At 42.6% G+C, this 18034-nt stretch overlaps 1 protein-coding gene across 4 annotated transcripts in view; it reads right to left on the bottom strand.

Annotated features, from left to right (window-relative positions):
• The window catches only part of MAPK12 (mitogen-activated protein kinase 12), a 40934-nt gene extending 27405 nt beyond the window's left edge, over positions 1-13529 (bottom strand). For all 4 annotated transcript variants that reach the window (XR_015697618.1, XR_015697619.1, XR_015697620.1 and 1 more), the window contains exons 1-3: positions 13367-13529; positions 9222-9351; positions 1552-1610 (exon numbers count right to left, since the gene is read on the bottom strand). Coding sequence is in view for 1 of the 4 variants with exons in the window: in XM_014054790.2 (XP_013910265.1) it covers positions 1552-1610; positions 9222-9351; positions 13367-13482 (305 nt within the window). In the remaining 3 variants the exon portion in view is untranslated. The remainder of the gene's footprint in view (positions 1-1551; positions 1611-9221; positions 9352-13366) is intronic.
• Between the last annotated feature and the right edge of the window lie 4505 nt (positions 13530-18034).

Below are 18034 nucleotides of genomic sequence, written 5' to 3'. Positions count from 1 at the left end.
GCAAGCTATTCCAACAATATAAGTAACTAATGACAAAAATATGGTTGAAGTAATAACTGTAGCCTTTTTACACTAATACATGTATGGTAGATACTACTGTGTTCACATGTAATAAGAAAATGCAGGATTTTAAATAAGGGTTAAAAGCTGACAAATACATGCAAAAATGCAATACTAATTTAAAGCAGAAGAGAGGAAAATAAACTGTTTATAGAAGCAATAAATTGTAAAAACCCAAGTAACTAATAAAAGTTTCATAGACTTCTCTGGCTAGATGGGGCGGGAGAAATTACATATTTCTATTTTTTGTGCAAGTAGCTAAAACTTCCCAAGTGTTGCACACTATAGCACCCATCAGTCTCAGCCATTTTATATGTCGACTGAATATAGCAGAAACTGGCTACTGTCACAGTTTATACCCGGCTACTGTCAAGTAGAAAAAGCAACGTTAGGTTTTAAATGGCTACACCAATCTACTTTTTAATAAATAAATAGATCTTCAAATCGTGACCTGACAAATGCGTGCCGATGAAACCGCGCTGACAAAACCGCGTCCATAAAAAGCGTGCCATCCACAAACAACATAGTGGGATGCAAAAACAATGTTTAAGGGTTAGGGATGTTGTTTTTGCGTCCCACTATATTGTTTGTGGATGGCACGCTTTTTGTGGGCGCGGTTTCATAGGCGCGCATTTGTCAATGAACCCTTCCCATACCTAATTATAAATAATAAACTTGCTTTTAAAAAATCAGATATTTAAGTAGTCTGACAAAACAAAAGGTAGCATATAAACCTAACAAATAAATAAATGAACTACTTTTAGAATAAGACATATTACTTTAAATAATTCCATCAGCAATATTTTCACTACTAGAAAACAAAACAAGCATTAAAGTGCTGGTTTACATTTTATTTGGCAGATATGGTCTAAATGTCCTACGGCTTTATTTGGTAAAATCTTAACCTTTAAATGTAGAAAGATCATTCAGAATTAAATTTTCTACTTAATGCTATAAGGAGATAACAATCTATCTCTAAGTTCATAGTGTGTAAAATCATAGATGGTTGAGATGTCATTTTATTCTATGTATAGTCATGTGATTCTTGCAGCATGACAATGCTCAACAACATCTAAATTAATGTATCCTAATATGAAAAACCAGATTCCAAACTGTTCCTGTTAACTCCAAAGCAAGCTTAACCAAGAACAGGGGTAGGCCACTAATTTTCCTAAGGGCTCACATGAGAATGCTGTGGAGGGCCACTGCCACCCTGCCAATGCCCCACCATTTGCAAGTGCTACACGGGGATCCTGCCTTCAACATTCTCTCTGCCCCACCCCCACCCCACCCCCGACATATTTCTGAATATGTCCTCCCACTGATGCCAATGCCATGTGCCAGACTGGAACCTGTGAGCCAAAAAATGCCCAGGTCTGCAAGAAGGAACAATTCCATCAATATAAATACAAAGAAATTTGAGATCAGCATCTATTTTAGTGTAAATCATAACACAGAATCCAAAGTTTTCCCCCAAAATTATACACTTACAAGTCATTAAATTTATCCTGTGAAGGATCTGGTGTGAAGACATCTAAAAGCCCAATTACCTATAGAAGGAAAGAAACACAAATAAGAAAATACTGCCATTGCAATTATTTGCATAAGAAACATTAATTGCCAGTCTACTTCCAGATCCAGATTAAGGTATTGATTATGATCTTTAAAGCCCTACATTGTGTGAGCTCAGGTTACCTATGGAACTGTCTTTATCCCATTACATCAGCCTGATCCACCTGATCACACAGGAAAGATGTGCTGCAGACCCCGTCAGTTAATGAATGACTGGTGGGGTCCACAAAGAAAGTTTTCTCTGTCTTTACCCCACACTCTGTGGAAGCCTACCTATCCTCCCAGAGGTGAGGCGGATCCCCAGGGCGGGCAAGGATAGTTGATGCGCAAAATATACATTGCAACGCTTATTGCAAAGCCTCTCAACTATCAAACGACAACCCGGCCTTCACGTGGTGCCCCCCGTTCCCACCAATCGGGCTCTGTCGACCCTTGGGACTGGCGTCCCCTTGGGTATATCCAGCTGAAACAGTTTTCATGGATCGCCGTAGGCGTCAAATTTCCATGGAAGTTGCCTATACCCACGATGGGTGAAGAGGCGTCAAGTACAAGTACAAGTAAGAGGCGGATCCCCACTCTTGGCCTTCCATAAAAGTGCTAAAAACACAGCTCTGAATCTTTTCTTGCGCCAATGAAAGGGAGGGTTGGTGCCTTGAAAGCCCCCCAACTTTTAATCAATTTGTAACATCCCTTACCTGTTTTAAATTTTACATATTGTTTTATATGTTTTTAATACTTTATCTTACCCTTCACAGAATCATTTTGTGAAGGAAATGGACAAACAAATAATTAGTGAATTTAGGGTTTGTTTTGCTGTAGGGCAAGAGTGTCAAACTCAAGGCTTCGATCCAGCTCTCAGGGTGCTTAGATCTGCCCTGCGGAGCCACCCCGGAAACAACTAAGGATTGACCCACGGTGCCCCGAGATAGGCAACAGAAGGAAATAATCTTAAAGATTTATCACAATTAAAAAATAAAGCCTCTCACTGTATTGCCGCCACCTAAGTTTAGTTCACATGGAAGATGTAAATCCCTTATAAACATCATTCATCCAGAAATATTAACTATGATCCTTCACCACTAAAAGGTTTCTACCCATTTTAGATTTGGTTTAGCAACAGAGCATACATAGATACCCCTCCCTAAATATTTAATGAGTAGATAAAATATTACAAGCCTGTAATTATCTCATATATTCTCATGAAAATTCATGACCCACAAGCATTCATCTGAGAATGACAAAGCCAGGAGTCAATAAAAGTGCTGAGCCTTGATTTACCGCATCCCATCAAGAAAACTTTGACCAAATTAACTTGCATGAAACCACAAACCTGCCTGATTCTTACCTACTAATTTATTTGCTTGGCAGAAAAAATAGAAGATGATTAGTGCTGAAAAAAGAGTAATAAATGGATTCAAAATATATTCTGTTTGCTCCATGCTAAAATGCAATGCTAAAACAAACACTCTGAAACAGCACTTTAACAAAACTATTATGGCTTGAGTGAAATGGAATATTTGCAACTAGCAACAAGGCAGCATTCTCTTCCTCAACCCCCGGATTCATAATCAGTACTGATAATTACTAGACAAAATATATGTTTCATTGGACCGAAAATTATTCCTGTCAAAAACACATGGAAATATCAACTGGTATAACAAAATCCTTTGATCTCTAGCTTTCAAAAAAGGGGAACAGGCATTCTGCAAAGTTATGATTGTTCAGATATGATAGTAAACTATTTACATTATACGTATTTAAATATTCTATCTATCTATCTATCTATCTATCTATCTATCTATCTATCTATCTATCTATCTATCTATCTATCTATCTATCATCTATCTATCTATCTATCATCTACATACCTACCTACCTACCTACTACCTACCTACCTATCATTTTTAATGCTGTAATTCCAAATCACAAAAATAATTTTGCAGTACCAATATATTAAAAATCAGTTATAATTAAAACAAAATTTCCACAACAACATTTCTAAAACTGCATTTAAAGTCACAGTTCCTATAAAATTCCAGGCATTTGAGATAGCAATAGCATGGAAATACACAACAATACCATTCAGCCAAAGGGCTCGGTGAACAAAATATCAAACTGGCGCATTTGTTCATTAGGCTGTACAACAATTCTCTCTTAATCATTAAGATTTTTTTTTAATTTGGCATTCTGTAATATTACCCTACATATTAAACTATGGTTAGCATTTTCACCCACCTGCTCTGTTCCTTTATTATCAAGACTATGAGATTAGTGTATTTTTCAGTTCCAATTTTAACTGAATAGACTTTAATTATGGATAGATCTTAATTGTTATTCATTTAACCAATTCTGACTGCTGATTGTTTCAATAATGTTCAATAAGCTTCTGCAGACTAAGTGATCCTTTTACAAGTGTACTTTAAGGCTGAAAGAGATTAAAGCTGGAAGAATAACAACTTTTAGAAGTCAGAAACACAAAAAACATGTTGCCTATGTAGATAATTTTACTGATGACTTTGATTTGGGATTGTTCTGTTAAACTTATCCCAGATTTGGAGTCAAAGGTAATGCTAACTAAAAATGAGATGGCATTCTCATGGCCACACTTGGAAAAAGGGCATTGGTACTTAGGTACTTACCTGATACGCCTCTTCTAATAGGATGGAGATAGCATCCATGCACAGGTTGACATTGTACGCCTTCTGATTGGACTGAGTCTGATTAAAGTTAGTTAAGACATGCCCTTTGTTGCTAGCCTTACCCAGGTTTTCGGCGAAGAAGAACTTAGACAGACTCAACGTGTCATCAAACAAACAGTTTAGTAAACCAACTCCTTATGCAGAAAACGCGAATCACAGTATTTACAATAACACAGTAAATGCAGAGCCCAGTTTATAACTCATAATATGGAAGACATAACCATGCAGTACATACCGAACATAACTCAGATCAGTCAGTGAAGGGAGGGGATGGAAGCTATCTCCACCCTATTAGAAGAGGCGTATCAGGTAACTACCAACACCCTTTCTCAATAAGGGTTGAGATAGCATCCATGCATGGGACATACCCAAGCCCAATTGTCCCTAAGGGAGGGAACCAGACTGTTTGGAACAGGTACAGTAGAATGAGCAGCTCGTAAGACTGCCTTTGCAGATGCAAATTTATCAATCTTATAGTTGGTAATGAAGGGGGAAGGGGAAGCCCAAGTGACCACCCGGTAGATCTCCTCGAGAGAAGCCAGGGTGACCCAAGTTGCTGCAGTAGCCGCGCTTCTTGTAGAGTGTGCTGTTATACCTACAGGTACTGGCTGATGTTGAGAAGTGTATGTCTTGGCTATGCAACTGCAGAGCTACCTGCCAATGGTCGAGGCAGTCACTTTCCTACCTAGGGTTTCAGATTGAAAGGAGACAAACAATGCCTCCAACCTCCTAAAGTCATATGTGCGACTGATGTAGACCTTGAGGGCCCGTCGCACATCCAGCTTGTGACACCATCTCTCTAAGGGGTCCTCAGGTGAGGGGCAGAAGTTGGACAAAACTACTTTCTGTGTCCTATGGAACCAGGAGGAGACCTTTGGCGTAAAGGAAGGATCAAGCTGAAGCACCACTCTTGTCAGTATGGAAGATGCAATGATCTCCCTCACCGACAGAGCCTGCAGCTCCGAGATCCTCCTAGCAGAGATGATGGCCACCAGGAAGACCACCTTCCACGTGAGGAACTGCAGTTCCACAGGGCGGATAGGTTAAAAGGGGGCTCCTGCTAGGGCTCACAAAACTGTGGATAAATCCCACGTGGGATAGTGGCGAACCACGGGTGGTCTCAGGTTTATCGACCCTTTTAGGAACCTCCTTACCGCCGGGTGGTGGGATAAAGGCTGTCCCCCTCCCCAAATCAGAATCATGGCAGAGCGGCTACCTGCCGTCTCAGCATGTTGGGCGATAACCCTTTCTCCAGCCCATCTTGGAGAAACTCTAATACCTGGGGTACAGAGCAGTTGGGGAATGAATTGTCTTGGTGTCGCACCATTTGCAGAAAATACACCTTGTAGCATCATTTATGCGGACCATGGAAGGCCGCCTGACGGCTTGGATCGTGCCAATGACCCTGGAGAAGAAATTGTCCTCCCTCAGAGAGTCCCACTCAAGCGCCAGGCGGTCAGCTGGAGCCATTGAGGGTCCGGATGCTCCAGCAAGCCCTGGCTGAGGGTCCTTGCGGCCTGAGGGATCCTCTAGGGGCTGTCCACCGACAAGGTCTGAAAGTCGGCAAATCACAGCCGTCGTGGCCAATGAGGGGCCACCAGGATCACCTCAGTTCGTTCGGTGATTACCTTGCGCAACACCCAAGGGGTCAGGGACGGGGGGTAAAGGTGTAAAGAAGCCCTAGGGGCCATTAACACTGGTGAGCATCCGTCCCCTCTGTCCCGTGTCCAGAACCTTGCGTAAAAGTAGGGAAGCTGTGTGTTGTCTGGGGTGGCGAACAGGTCCACAACTGGTGAGCTGAAGTGGACTGAGATCTGTTGGAAGAGGCCCGGATGGAGTCGCCACTCTGCATTGTCCATTTTGGCCCGGCTGAGCCAGTCGGCCCGAACATTCAACACCTCCGAGATGTGTTCTGCAGTCAATGAAGCCAAGTGCCTCTCCGCCCAGAGACCCAGTTCCTTGGCTTCTTTCATGAGTCTTGGACTTTGTGCCACCTTGACGATTTACATGTGTTTTGGTGGCCACGTTGTCCGTCAAAACCAGCACATGCTGTCTGGTGTCGAGGAACCTCTGAAGGGCCAGGTGGATGGCTCCGAGTTCCAACCAGTTTATGTTATGAGCCCTGTCCACCTGGTCCCATTGTCCCTGGGCCATTTACGCCTGCAGATGGGCCACCCAGCCATAAAGGCTGGCGTCCGTGGTGACAGTCACCCTGTGAATCACCCTGAAGTGGCATCCCTTGGTTATGGCAGTCGACTTCCACCAACGGAGAGATCAGAGGACATCCGCCGGAACTGTGACCTTCAGCAGTGATGTATTCCTGAGAGCCTTCTGGAAGGGTAAGATAAACCACTGAATGTCCCTAGTGTGTAGGCATGCCCAAGACATGATGTTAATAGCTGATACTAGTTTCCCCAGCAAACGGGATAAAGTGGCTAAGGAGACCCTATGGTGACTCAAAACCTCCCCAACCAGCTGTTTAATGCTCGCTTGCCTATCACCCGATAGGAAGACCTGTCCAGAGATCGAATCAATCCATGCCCCTAGGTGTAAGATCCTAGTGGAGGGCTCGAGATGGCTTTTGTTCTTATTTTGTTCCTTGGCCTTGGTCAGCAATGTTTTGAAGTGGGCTGGCTGGAACAGGCCCAAGAAAGATGGTTTTTCTGGGACGGCCTCCTCATCCCCAGAAAACTCCACGTCCTTAATCTCCCCATCCTCAGAGACGGGAGACTGGCTACGATGAGATCTAGCTGGTGGCAAGGGCTTCTGGACTGCTGGAACCAGCAATGTAGTAGAGTTAGCCACAGGAGGCACTGGCACATTAGCCATCAGGGGCACTGGGGGTGTCGCCCCAGCACCCTGGGAGACCTGCAGCTATGCACTGGGCGATGGCGGAGGCTATGACTTCCTGTACATTGAGCACTGTCAGGGAAGGCCCTATCAGGTCCGGGCGGAGCCCTGGAGTTGTTGGGGTGAATGTAGCCTCAGCAGGCCTTTTGACCACAGTCCCAAATTGCACATCATGCAACAGCTGTCCTTTCAGATCAGAGCCTGACCCCAACAGACCAGAGGTGTTTATTGGAAAAAGAGGGCTGAAAGGACCAGGGGTGTGTTCCAAATGAACAGGAGAGGGCTGGACAGATTTAATGCTGCTGGCCTGTGACACTTTATTCCCTTTTGAGGACAAAGAAGAATGCCTACGAGAAGCGGCCTTGGAACGTTTTTGCTCAAGTGTCTTATCACTGCCTGTGTCAGGCCGAGAGGCTGATTTAGAAGTCTTTTTGCCTTTAGAATGGGCCTTGACCTTGTCAGAGTTCTTATGCCCCTTGGGATCAGCCCCAGCCCAGGAAGTGGAAGCCGCCACCGTGATTAGAAGCCCCTGGCTCACAGCCCCCTCAGCAGTCGGGACAACAGCCAATGCGTTTGCCATCTTAAAATGGTGGTTGAGAGTCAACATGGTGGTTTGCGCCTTTTCTAAGCCGCTGTTAGAGGCCTGCACTTCGTATGGTTGTCCCTGGGGCAGAGCGTGGCTAAGAAAAAGGCCTGGGCAAATTTGAGCGCTCACCCTCCCTCTCAGCACGATCGCTGTCACGCACTGCTTCTGTGCCTCTCAAAGTTGTCCAAAAACACTGCTAAAGAGACCTGACTTAGCCAAGTCAAAGGGATGGCTTAGACAGCTGTGCAGCTTCACTCCCTCAGCAGAGGATCCGGCCGGCTTATGGATGGCGCAGCAGCAATTTAACAGCCGCGCATCTCAAACTACAGCTGATGCCTCTGAGACAGCGTGGCGACAATCTGACAGCCACGCCTCTCTCTCCTCTCGGTCCTTACAAGTCAGGAAGCTTCGACGACCACAGCAAAGCAACGCTGACATGGCTGCAAGCTGCGCGGCACTTCAAAGACCTCAAACACTCCGGAGCTGTCAGTTAACTAGCTGAAGAGAGCTGTGGCTGATCTTTACCGATGGAGATAAGCGGGGATCCAAGATACCTATAGTGCCCTTCCCAAGAGCGCTGCGCTCTCTTCTGCCTTGACAGAGGCTCTGGGCAAGCAGATGGCCCACATGGCAAGCTAAGGGCCCAGGCCCTCACGCTCCATTCCAGATGACAGCTCAGACTAAAGTCTAGTCCTGGCACAAGGTTGGAACAAATGCCAGTAATTTATGAAATTAGATAGAATACCAATTAGCTTAGGAGATAAGCGATAACACAACCGTCATTGAAGTGGACTGAGTCGAAAAGCTGGGTAAGGCTCACAACAAAGGGCGTATCTTAACTAACTTTAGTCAGACTCAGTCTAATCAGAAGGCAGACAATGTCAACCCACGCATGGATGCTATCTCCACCCCTATTGAGAAAAAAGAAGTTTATTTATGAAGGGCTAAACTAGAGTTGTTAAGCAGTGCTTGTTCATACCAGGTTTCTGGTAGAGCCGAGGTGGCGCAGTGGTTAAATGCAGCACCGCAGGCTACTTCAGCTGACTACAGTTCTGCAGTTCAAATCTTACCGGCTCAGGGTTGACTCAGCCTTCCATCCTTCCGAGGTGGGTAAAATGAGGACCCCGATTGTTGTTGGGGGCAATATGCTGACTCTGTAAACCGCTTAGAGAGGGCTGAAAGCCCTATGAAGCAGTATATAAGTCTAACTGCTATTGCTATTGCTATTCTGCATCTCATGAGTCATGACCTGTTACTAATAAGTTGATGAGGCAGTGGAGGAATGAAAGGCTGTGCAAAACTTCCTCATTTAGACGAAATAGTAAAACAAGAATAACGATTCAGATAATCTAGAATAGATCCATGTTAGACCACGTGAACTAGTTCCTGCTAGGCTACTAAATCAGAGTGCGCAAGGACTGTGGAACAAAAGGTTTGTTAGAGCAAGTACTCACATTTTCATGCTTCATGTGCTTCAGAAGACGCAGTTCCCGATAGGCTCTTTTGGCAAAAAGCTCTGATTGAAATGGGCGGTACAACTTCTTGATAGCCACCTTGCTTCCACTTTTCTGGTCAATAGCTGAACTTAACAGAGACAGAAAGAGTTGAATTAGATGTAAATAGAGACGACGTGTGGACCTGTCAAGCCAAAATAGCTACTGTATTAATCATCTAAGGTGGAAAGATTCAGCTCCTATCTTTAATTGTTCTATAAGGATGTATATAAATGAATAAGGATGGTTGTTCAAATGAGGTTACCTCTGCCCTGTTCTCCTTCTAAGTGTGGCAAGAAGTCTGCTTATGTTGGGAAAATTCTTCACTGACTGGAGGCTCACTCCTAGCACCACCAACACAGTAACTACATGCTTCTTCCTTAATAACAAACTAGTCTGCTTATTTATAAGTTTGTCAGCTTGAGAGGTGTATTGTAACAAGAAATCTGCTCAAGTAGTATCGTTTCTCTAACTGGCACTGACACCTATTTTCAATCACCTTCCATCACCTCCTTTTAAGAGGAGCCAGAGAACTTCTGCATGAGAGACAGATACTTTATCAAAGAATTAAGAACTCACCTCAGCAGAGTATAATTACTTAAGATTATGTTCCACGTAAGAGAGAGAGAAGCGAGAACGAACTGTGTATGTATGTGTGTAAGATAGAACAACAACATAATGTATTATTTACAGGGGGTCATATGCCACTCCAATCCAAAAGATTGAAGCAACTTAGATTCACCTCTACAATAACTAAACACCTGAGGAACAACCAAACATAACGAGAGGTTACACCATCCTCTTCCACGGCCATGCTCTGATGTGTTCTGAAAAGCCAATGGAATTTAAGGCAGTTAAAACTTGAAGGAGTTCCAAAGCACAGGCAACATGGTCCCTGGGGATGATATTCCTTAGGGGGCTGGGGATACTCTTTATATGGGTCTTATTGGACAGGAAGAAGCCACTGGGAGAAAATCCAGGTCCTAAGCCATGTAGGGTATTAACGGTAAATACCTCGACTTGCACTCAGAAGGAAAGAAAACTTGCACTTGAGAAGGAAACACTTCCCAAAAGATGTGTTACATGAGAGACTCTAGATCAGCGATGGCGAACCTTTTGGGAACTGAGTGCTCAAACTGGAATGTGTGTGCATGCGCATGAGCTAGAGCACCGGAAACTCAAAGACTAGCTGGCTGGTGCACATATGTGCACATGTTTTTTTGGCTGTTTATGGACAGTTTTGGGGCCATTATTCGGGCTGTTTTCAGGCCGGGTTTTTTGGCCATTTTCAGACCATTTTTTGTTTTTTTGCCAGAGTGCTAAAAACAGCCTGAATATGGCCTGAAAAATGGCCAAAAACGCCCAGAAAAGGGCCTGTTCTGGCACTCCGGTGGTCGGCATGCATATGCACACCAGAAACAAGAAGAGCAACTGCTGACAGCGCGCGTGCCCACAGAGAGGGCTCTGCGTACCATATCTGGCACCCATGCCATAGGTTTGCCATCACAGCTCTAAATGTTATCATCATTATTGAAACTATGTTCTGGACCAGCTGAAGCTACCAAGGTAGTTTCAAGGATGTCCCACATAAGGTATACCGCATTAATTCAAACAGGTATGAGGAAGGTGTCAGTGACTGTAATCAGGACCTTCTGATCCACAAGACTGAAGCTAATGCACCAGATACAACCATGCAGGAGTCCATGCAACCTCAATATTTGCCTGTTTTTTAAGGAGATCGAAAACATTTTCAGAAGGATAAGACTCTTTGTAGCTTATAGGACTTGTATATATTGAAAATTATGGGTTTCTGACGCTGCAGGTAGCTACCTCAATTTTGCTTATTTAGATTCAACTAGATGGGCCTAATGTTCTTGTCCATAGCAGGATTTGGCCTGGAGGAATTGAGAGATGCAATGACTGCCTATATATAAAGAATAAAAAGAATCACATCTATCACAAGTGTTCTTTAGAAATTCAAATTCTATACCCCAAGACATAACATGTCCAGCAAGGTGGAGAGTTTGGTAAATCCAGTAAATATAGGTAATATTTAGTACTTGCACCCATTTAGTCCGGAATACCATGTGGTATTCTGCCCAATGTATCAATAACTACAGGAATGATAATTTCACACTTTTTTCATAATTACTCGTTTTAATTGTTTAAACTCAGTATTTTGTATTTTTCCTTATATGTTATCAATATTGCAAAAATTGCTCTTTTCAATTATTGCTATTATGCAACACAGCTTCACATTGCTCAATTTTACTTCTTTTGACTTAGAATATATACTGGAAACTGGAAAGTTTAAAGGAGCCAAATATTTTTCCCAGTTAATCCCATTCAGAATACCTTTTTCCACATAGATTCACTTCCATTTAGTTTACCCAATGAATAAATTGCACACAATGAGTCAGAGATATATCCACCTGGCCAGATAATAAGGCTACCCCGAAAGGAAAAATCTGGACAGGCTCCAGAGTAATTGAAGACTGAATTCAAGATTCCAGGATTTTATTTTCCAAAATCTGTCAGAATTATAACTGGTCACAGACGTACAGTTTTGTCAATGCATTCAAATTGCCAACCATCCTCAGGGCACATGCCAGAGGAAGTAAAACATCATTTTTTCCTATTTCCATTTGATATCTGGCATCAAAAGAAGAAAAGAAACCAGTAATTGATAGATGGAAATAATAGAACGAACCATTAAAAGGGAAGGGAAATCAAGAAGGGACAGGATGTAATGTGATGTAATAGACACACTTCATAGTGTTTTGGGCAGTAATATAGAAGCAGTTTTCAATTGCCTTTTTCCAAGTTGCTTTTTCAACTTCCCAGTCTACCCTATAGCTATAGAATCTCCTGGTGGTCTCCCATCCATAAAAAGAAGTCCAATTTGGTTTTTTTTTAATCAGATCCTCTTAGGTTGGCTAGATGTTGGCTATAAATTATTGGAATTGGGTTTCCAAGAGAACATTTGGCTTTCTGTTTATTTGGCTTTTGTTTTTAATTACTCCCAACAAGATATTCAGAATAATAGAATTGGAAGGGACCTTGGAGGTCTTCTAGTATAGAATGGTATAGGATTTTCTATCTTACTCAGCTAGGAAATCCTATACCATTTCAGACAAATGGTTATCCAAGCTCTTCTTAAGAACTTTCAATGGTGGCGCACCCACAACTTCTGGAGGCAAGTTGTTCGACTGATTAATTGTTCTGTCAGTTAATTTCTCCTTAGTTCTAGGTTCTCTCCTTGATTAATTCATTGCAAAGATGTTAAAAGGCTGAGTCATTTCCAGTTAGTAAAAATGGCATGTATTGCAAAAATATTTTGGGGTGGATGGGTGGTGGTAAACATTTCCCTTTACAAAGACCAGCCACATTTTTGCTGTTGTTGCAAAATTATAATTTACTGCCCAAGGTTGTTTCAGATTTCCCCTTCAGTAACTGTTCTCTCTCCTCCCTCCGCATTTTCTATACAACATAGTAAAAAGAGCAGAATTAATTCATCCTTCAAAGCCATCCGAAGAGTCCTGCTAACACCACCCACTCGTTCTGGGTTCACTTTCAATGCACAAAGGAGCGTGTGCTACATCCACACGACACGTTGTTAAAAACCTCTCCATCTGCACGCTAACTTGATTAACGATACTGTTAACTGTTGATTATTGGAGTCTTTTTTCGTGTCTCCGCGCGTTAAGAATCATAGAATCACAGCGTTGGAAGGGACCACGGAGGTCATCTAGTCCGACCCCCGGTTCAAGCAGGAGATCCTTACAGAACGACCCCGGCTGATGCAAAGTGAGAGAAACTCAAAGAAAACGGATCCCCCTAAGTACCCCAGATCCAGCGTACGTGTGAATAGGTCCGACCGCAGCTCTGCGGGAGAAAATGCGCTAAGGTTGGCGTTTCGCGAGCCCACCTCTGGTTACCGGCTGCCGGGGAACGGCCTAATGATGTGCGTGTGTGCGAAGAGGCTATTGTTCCCTTGCTGGACGGCGCCGGACTTAAGGCCCGGTAGCAGCGCAGCGCCTCCTTCGGGGCTCTTTTCCATTGCCCGCAAACCCAGGGGCGCCCGGTGTGCCTTAGCGACCACTTACCAGACGGCGCCGTAGGCTCCGGAGCCCACCGCCTGCAGCTCTCGGTAGCGCTCCCTCACTTCCCAGACGGTCTTGGTGATCTCCTGGCGGTAGAAGCCTTTCCTGGGGGCGGTCATCGCGGCCTCTCCCTCTTCCCCAGAGTGCCCACACAGGAGAGGGGATGTGGGGGACGCTGCGAGGAGCGTCAGACGGGAGGAAAAAAAAAGAGGGCGGCGGGCTCTTTGGACCCGCAGCTAATGCCTGGCGCGCGCAGGGCCGTTTGTGAGGCGGCAGCGCGCGCGCGCGCGTGCGTTTCCTCTTGCGGGGGTCTACGGAACTGGGTCCCCCCCTCCCTTGCCTGCTCCTATTCGCTTTCCCCGCGTGGAAGAGGAGAGCCGCGCGGCGGTCCCTTGACTACGCCAAAAGGCCACGTGCGCGCCGCTCTCTCCGCCCTTCCTTCCGCGCTCATTTGTGAGGGTGGGGGTGGGTGGGTGGGTGAGGACGAGAGAACCCCCGCGGGATGGACGGGGATGGGCCCACTTTCTGGCTCTCGCCTGCCCGTTGTTAGAAAATGCCGCCTTGGGTTTGCCAAGTTTCAGCAAGGAGGTCTATGGTGGGGAAAGCAGCTGGTTGGAAAAGAATGGAACAAAAATGAGGTTTTATGGCGGGCGGGGCAGCCTTGGGATTCTCTCTCTCTCTCTCTAGCTGCTGAAAACGGAAGACGTTATTTCTTCATGATTAACTGCCTTTGATGTCCTTACATAGGCATATCTCGATTAAAAAAAAACAGAAAAGTGCTCCCAAACACACCCTGGCCATAGATACGGTCTCCCCAGATTACTCGCTCTCAGCCTTCCCTCTAGTCTTCCTGTCCTAAGTATTTCCATTTCTAGGTTTATCAGATTTTCAAGCATGGGGAGATTGCAATCTGCAGGCTAGTTAGTGCAAGTAAAGCTGGCAGCAGGGAAGTTAGTGCAATTCAGTTTCCCCCTTTGTGCCGCATGCCAAGGCCCATGAACTATAAAACCATATCCTCCTTTTGTGGGTTGGTGCAACCCCGTTCTAGAGGGCTTGTAAACTGAATGCCATGCAAAGCCAAATAGGGGAGAAACATGTGTTGGATATGTTTGCCACCTTGAGTTATTTGTAAAAATAATAAAGGTGGGATACAAATACTTAAATAAATCCCAATCAAAGCAGGACATACGATGAACCTAATTTCTAATTTGCAGGAACCTCCTTGGATGAGATCCCTTCAGTTCTGTCCACCATCATATTTAACTGGAATGAAGCAGGTTGATGTACAGTAACGTATTGTGCAATTGTATAAATTAAGTCAGCAGTAAATTTAGATTTTTTCATAAACTGCCCTGGGATTATCTAAACCTCAACCAGCCCATTATGTTATCCAAAACCAAAATAAAGATGGCAAAGTTGATTTTGTGTCATTCAAGCAGCCACATAGATTTTTCTCTGTGATGATCTGCCCTAACCTGGTCCTGCAACTTTCCCAATGTTGCATTCCTCACTGTTGTAGCTGAGCCTGATTCTATGGCGATCACAGGAGGAAACCTCTATTAGTCTACAGTAGAGGGGGGGGGGGGGAAACCCGATAGCACTTTTTCTTTCCAACAAATTCAGTTAAAAGGGCATAAGCTTTTGTGAACGGCAGCTTTTTCATCAGAAACAAAGTGCTAGATAGATGTGGGGTGAAGTGGATGATGGTGATGGAGAGGTGTTTATGCAGATAGCACCCACTGAGATGGTCTGAAACTTTTTGAAGTATGTGACTTAAGCAATCTCTTGCTTGGTGATGGAATTAAAATGTTAGTTTTCCAAAATAGTCATCTTGAGGTCTGCTGCAGAACGTCCTAGGAAGTTGAAATGATGTTCTGTTCTAAGGATTTGTGACGTGCTATTGCTCTTTTCATAAGGAAGGTTAATTGGAGATTTCTGAGATTACCACAGAAGAGCATGTGGGCAAAAATATGTTCCACCCATAATTGATTTCTTGACTGGGGAATTCAGTTAGACATAATAGCCAAGAGAAAAATCAAGAAGAACAAGGATAGCCAGGGGTGTCTGTAGTATATGGTCAAAAAAGTCAAGATGGGAGCCATGATAGGAGGATTGAAATTTTCACTTTTTAAATGTGCATTGAACTTCAACTGCAACTTTGTGTTTTCCATATCAACTCTTTTGACCGTATCCCTAAGGGTATCTAGTAATATAAGACAAATTTAGCATTTGCTAGTTTTCATTTAGTTACAGTTTATCAATCTTGTCTCTACTATCTCTATAAAAAGTTAGGGTATAGATTATAAGTAGAAGATATGAGCCATCTTAATCACCCAAAGTATGTTCTCTAGCCTAGAGTTCTTAAATACAGTGTAATCTCTTATTGGTTTGACTTTTCCTAAACATGGTAACTTAAAGGTGGAAAGACGAGGGCCTCTTTATTTTTTCCCTGGTGCTTACTTAAGAATGAAGCTTAGAGAGGGTGGGGCCGAAGCTGTGATGAGACGATGTGCGATCTCAAAGCTCTGAGATCGCAGTCGACACTTTTATTGCTGGGGGGTTCCAATGGACCTAAATCATCCTGAAGAGATGGTGAACATGAAGATTACATCTTGCTGATCTCGGGGATATCGCAAAATCTCCGAGAGAAGCAAGGGAAAGTCTTCTGCTGGTAAAAAAAATTCCAATCTGTCAGGACTGACAAAGTCAGGGCAGCCTCAGAACGGAACGGTGTGGAAAGAGAAAGTGTTTCTAGCTGGTGAGAAACTTTTATTGTTTTAAAAAAACGGACTGCCTATAAAATCTAAAAACTAATTTAAATCAAAGAATAGAAGAACTTAGCGGCGAATCTGATTTTTGTAATGGTTCTGGACAGTGGTTATCTTACTTTCTAAATGCTATTTACATGGATTGAATCTAAGCAAAACCTTTTCAAATGGATGGATTATTCTTCTAACATTTCTTTGTGACTTTCTGTAAGCTACAGATGGATTGTTTTGACTTCAACATTCTAAGCTTTTATTGCTTGGCTGTTTGGCTTAAGACCTGATAAGATTTTACAGCTGTCCCTTTGAAGTTTGTTTTTGCTTACAGAGAGTTTGCGAGTGAGTGTTTCAGTCTTGCTGAGCTTCTAAGAAAAAATATAACTGCATATGAACATGGCGTCCACAGGGCCTTTGTACTCTCTCCGAGGAGTACTCTTAGTGCTGCAGAGAGTGTTGGATACAGAGGAAAGAATTGAAAGAAAATTGGAATATTTGGTGCATTTAACAACGAAATATGATGAAAAAACTGAAGATGTTCTTCAAACACAAAATAAGATTGAAATTCAAAAAATTGAAATGGAAGACGAATATAAAGAGATTGAGCCTGTTGATATTCGTGGCAATTGGTTTATTTTTGAGGGAGGAAGGAATGGAATATTGGAAGAGGAATTAAATGGAGAGAAAATTTATTTCAAAGGACAGGACATAGAAGAAGAAGAAAACATTAAAGAATTTATGGACTATGAAATACTATTTGCAAAATATTTGATAACACTGCTGATAATTAAAGACAAGCTGAACAAGGAAACAGAAAGAGGGCATCAATATTACATGAGAGATATTACAAACAAGGAGTTGCTAAGAGGAGTCCATACAGATTTGTTCAAGAGGATGTTTGGAGGACTGGATCCACAAATGGCAGAAGTCATAAGATTGTTTTGCTATTGGAGAGATACAGGTTGATAGATGGAAGAGAATAATTTAAAACTAGCTAAACTTAGTTAAATTTAGTGATAATAGGTATAGTTAAATAAAAATTGATAATGATAGTAAAGTATACAATGTTGAGCTGTTATGATAAGTAATAATTGGATATGAATATTGAATGTTACCCTTGAAGGGAAGGATAGAAATACTTTTGGACTATATATAAAGGTTATTAATAACAATAACAATAAAAAGAACAAAATTAGACACAGCTAAGTTTTAACTAATAGGGGGAAAATGTTATATAGGATATAGTTAATAAAGGATAATGTTAATAAATTATATACATGGAGGATTAGAAAATTTTGGTATTAAATATTATGGATGTTTAGCTAGAACAGGATATGAGGATTTAATGTTAATGGAGGATTTTTTAAATAAGTAAATGAAATGCCAGTACGTAAATCTTGGTATATTTTATGATGAAGGAGGTTTAAATAATCATAGTCAAATAAAAGTGGAGGTATGATGATGGTAATATAATAAATATCTGAGTTAAGATATTAGAATTAATATGAATTATATTTGATGACGGTGGAAGAGATGCACGAAAGCCTTTTGGAACCAACTGATACACTTTCTACAGTATGTAAAGAAGGAGGATTTGTATGTTTGTTTTGAAAATAAAAATTAAAAAAAAGAATGAAGCTTAGCGGTTACCCACACATAAATACTAGATATTGCTAAAAACTCCTTTGTACACCTTACCTTGAATGATTCCTTCACCAAGAAGAAAGCTATTTGGGCATGTTATATTTAATCCACATGGAGCTTGCTTGTGAGGTGCAAAACACCAAACCAAAACAAAGCAAGCCAAACTCAAACCCCTCCTGGAATCTTAGCTCATGATCCATCAAGGATTTCTATTAAAGTATGGCTGCTGTGACTATCCATGCCAAGGTTGACTTCAGTGTCTCAA

Source organism: Thamnophis sirtalis, unplaced genomic scaffold (assembly GCF_051295495.1).
Source record: "Thamnophis sirtalis isolate CommonGarterSnake01/CBP01778 unplaced genomic scaffold, rThaSir2_p1.2 scaffold_9, whole genome shotgun sequence".
Taxonomy (NCBI): Eukaryota; Metazoa; Chordata; class Lepidosauria; order Squamata; family Natricidae; genus Thamnophis; species Thamnophis sirtalis.
Note: the sequence above shows the minus strand (reverse complement) of the source record. Positions and strands in the feature narration are given on the sequence as shown.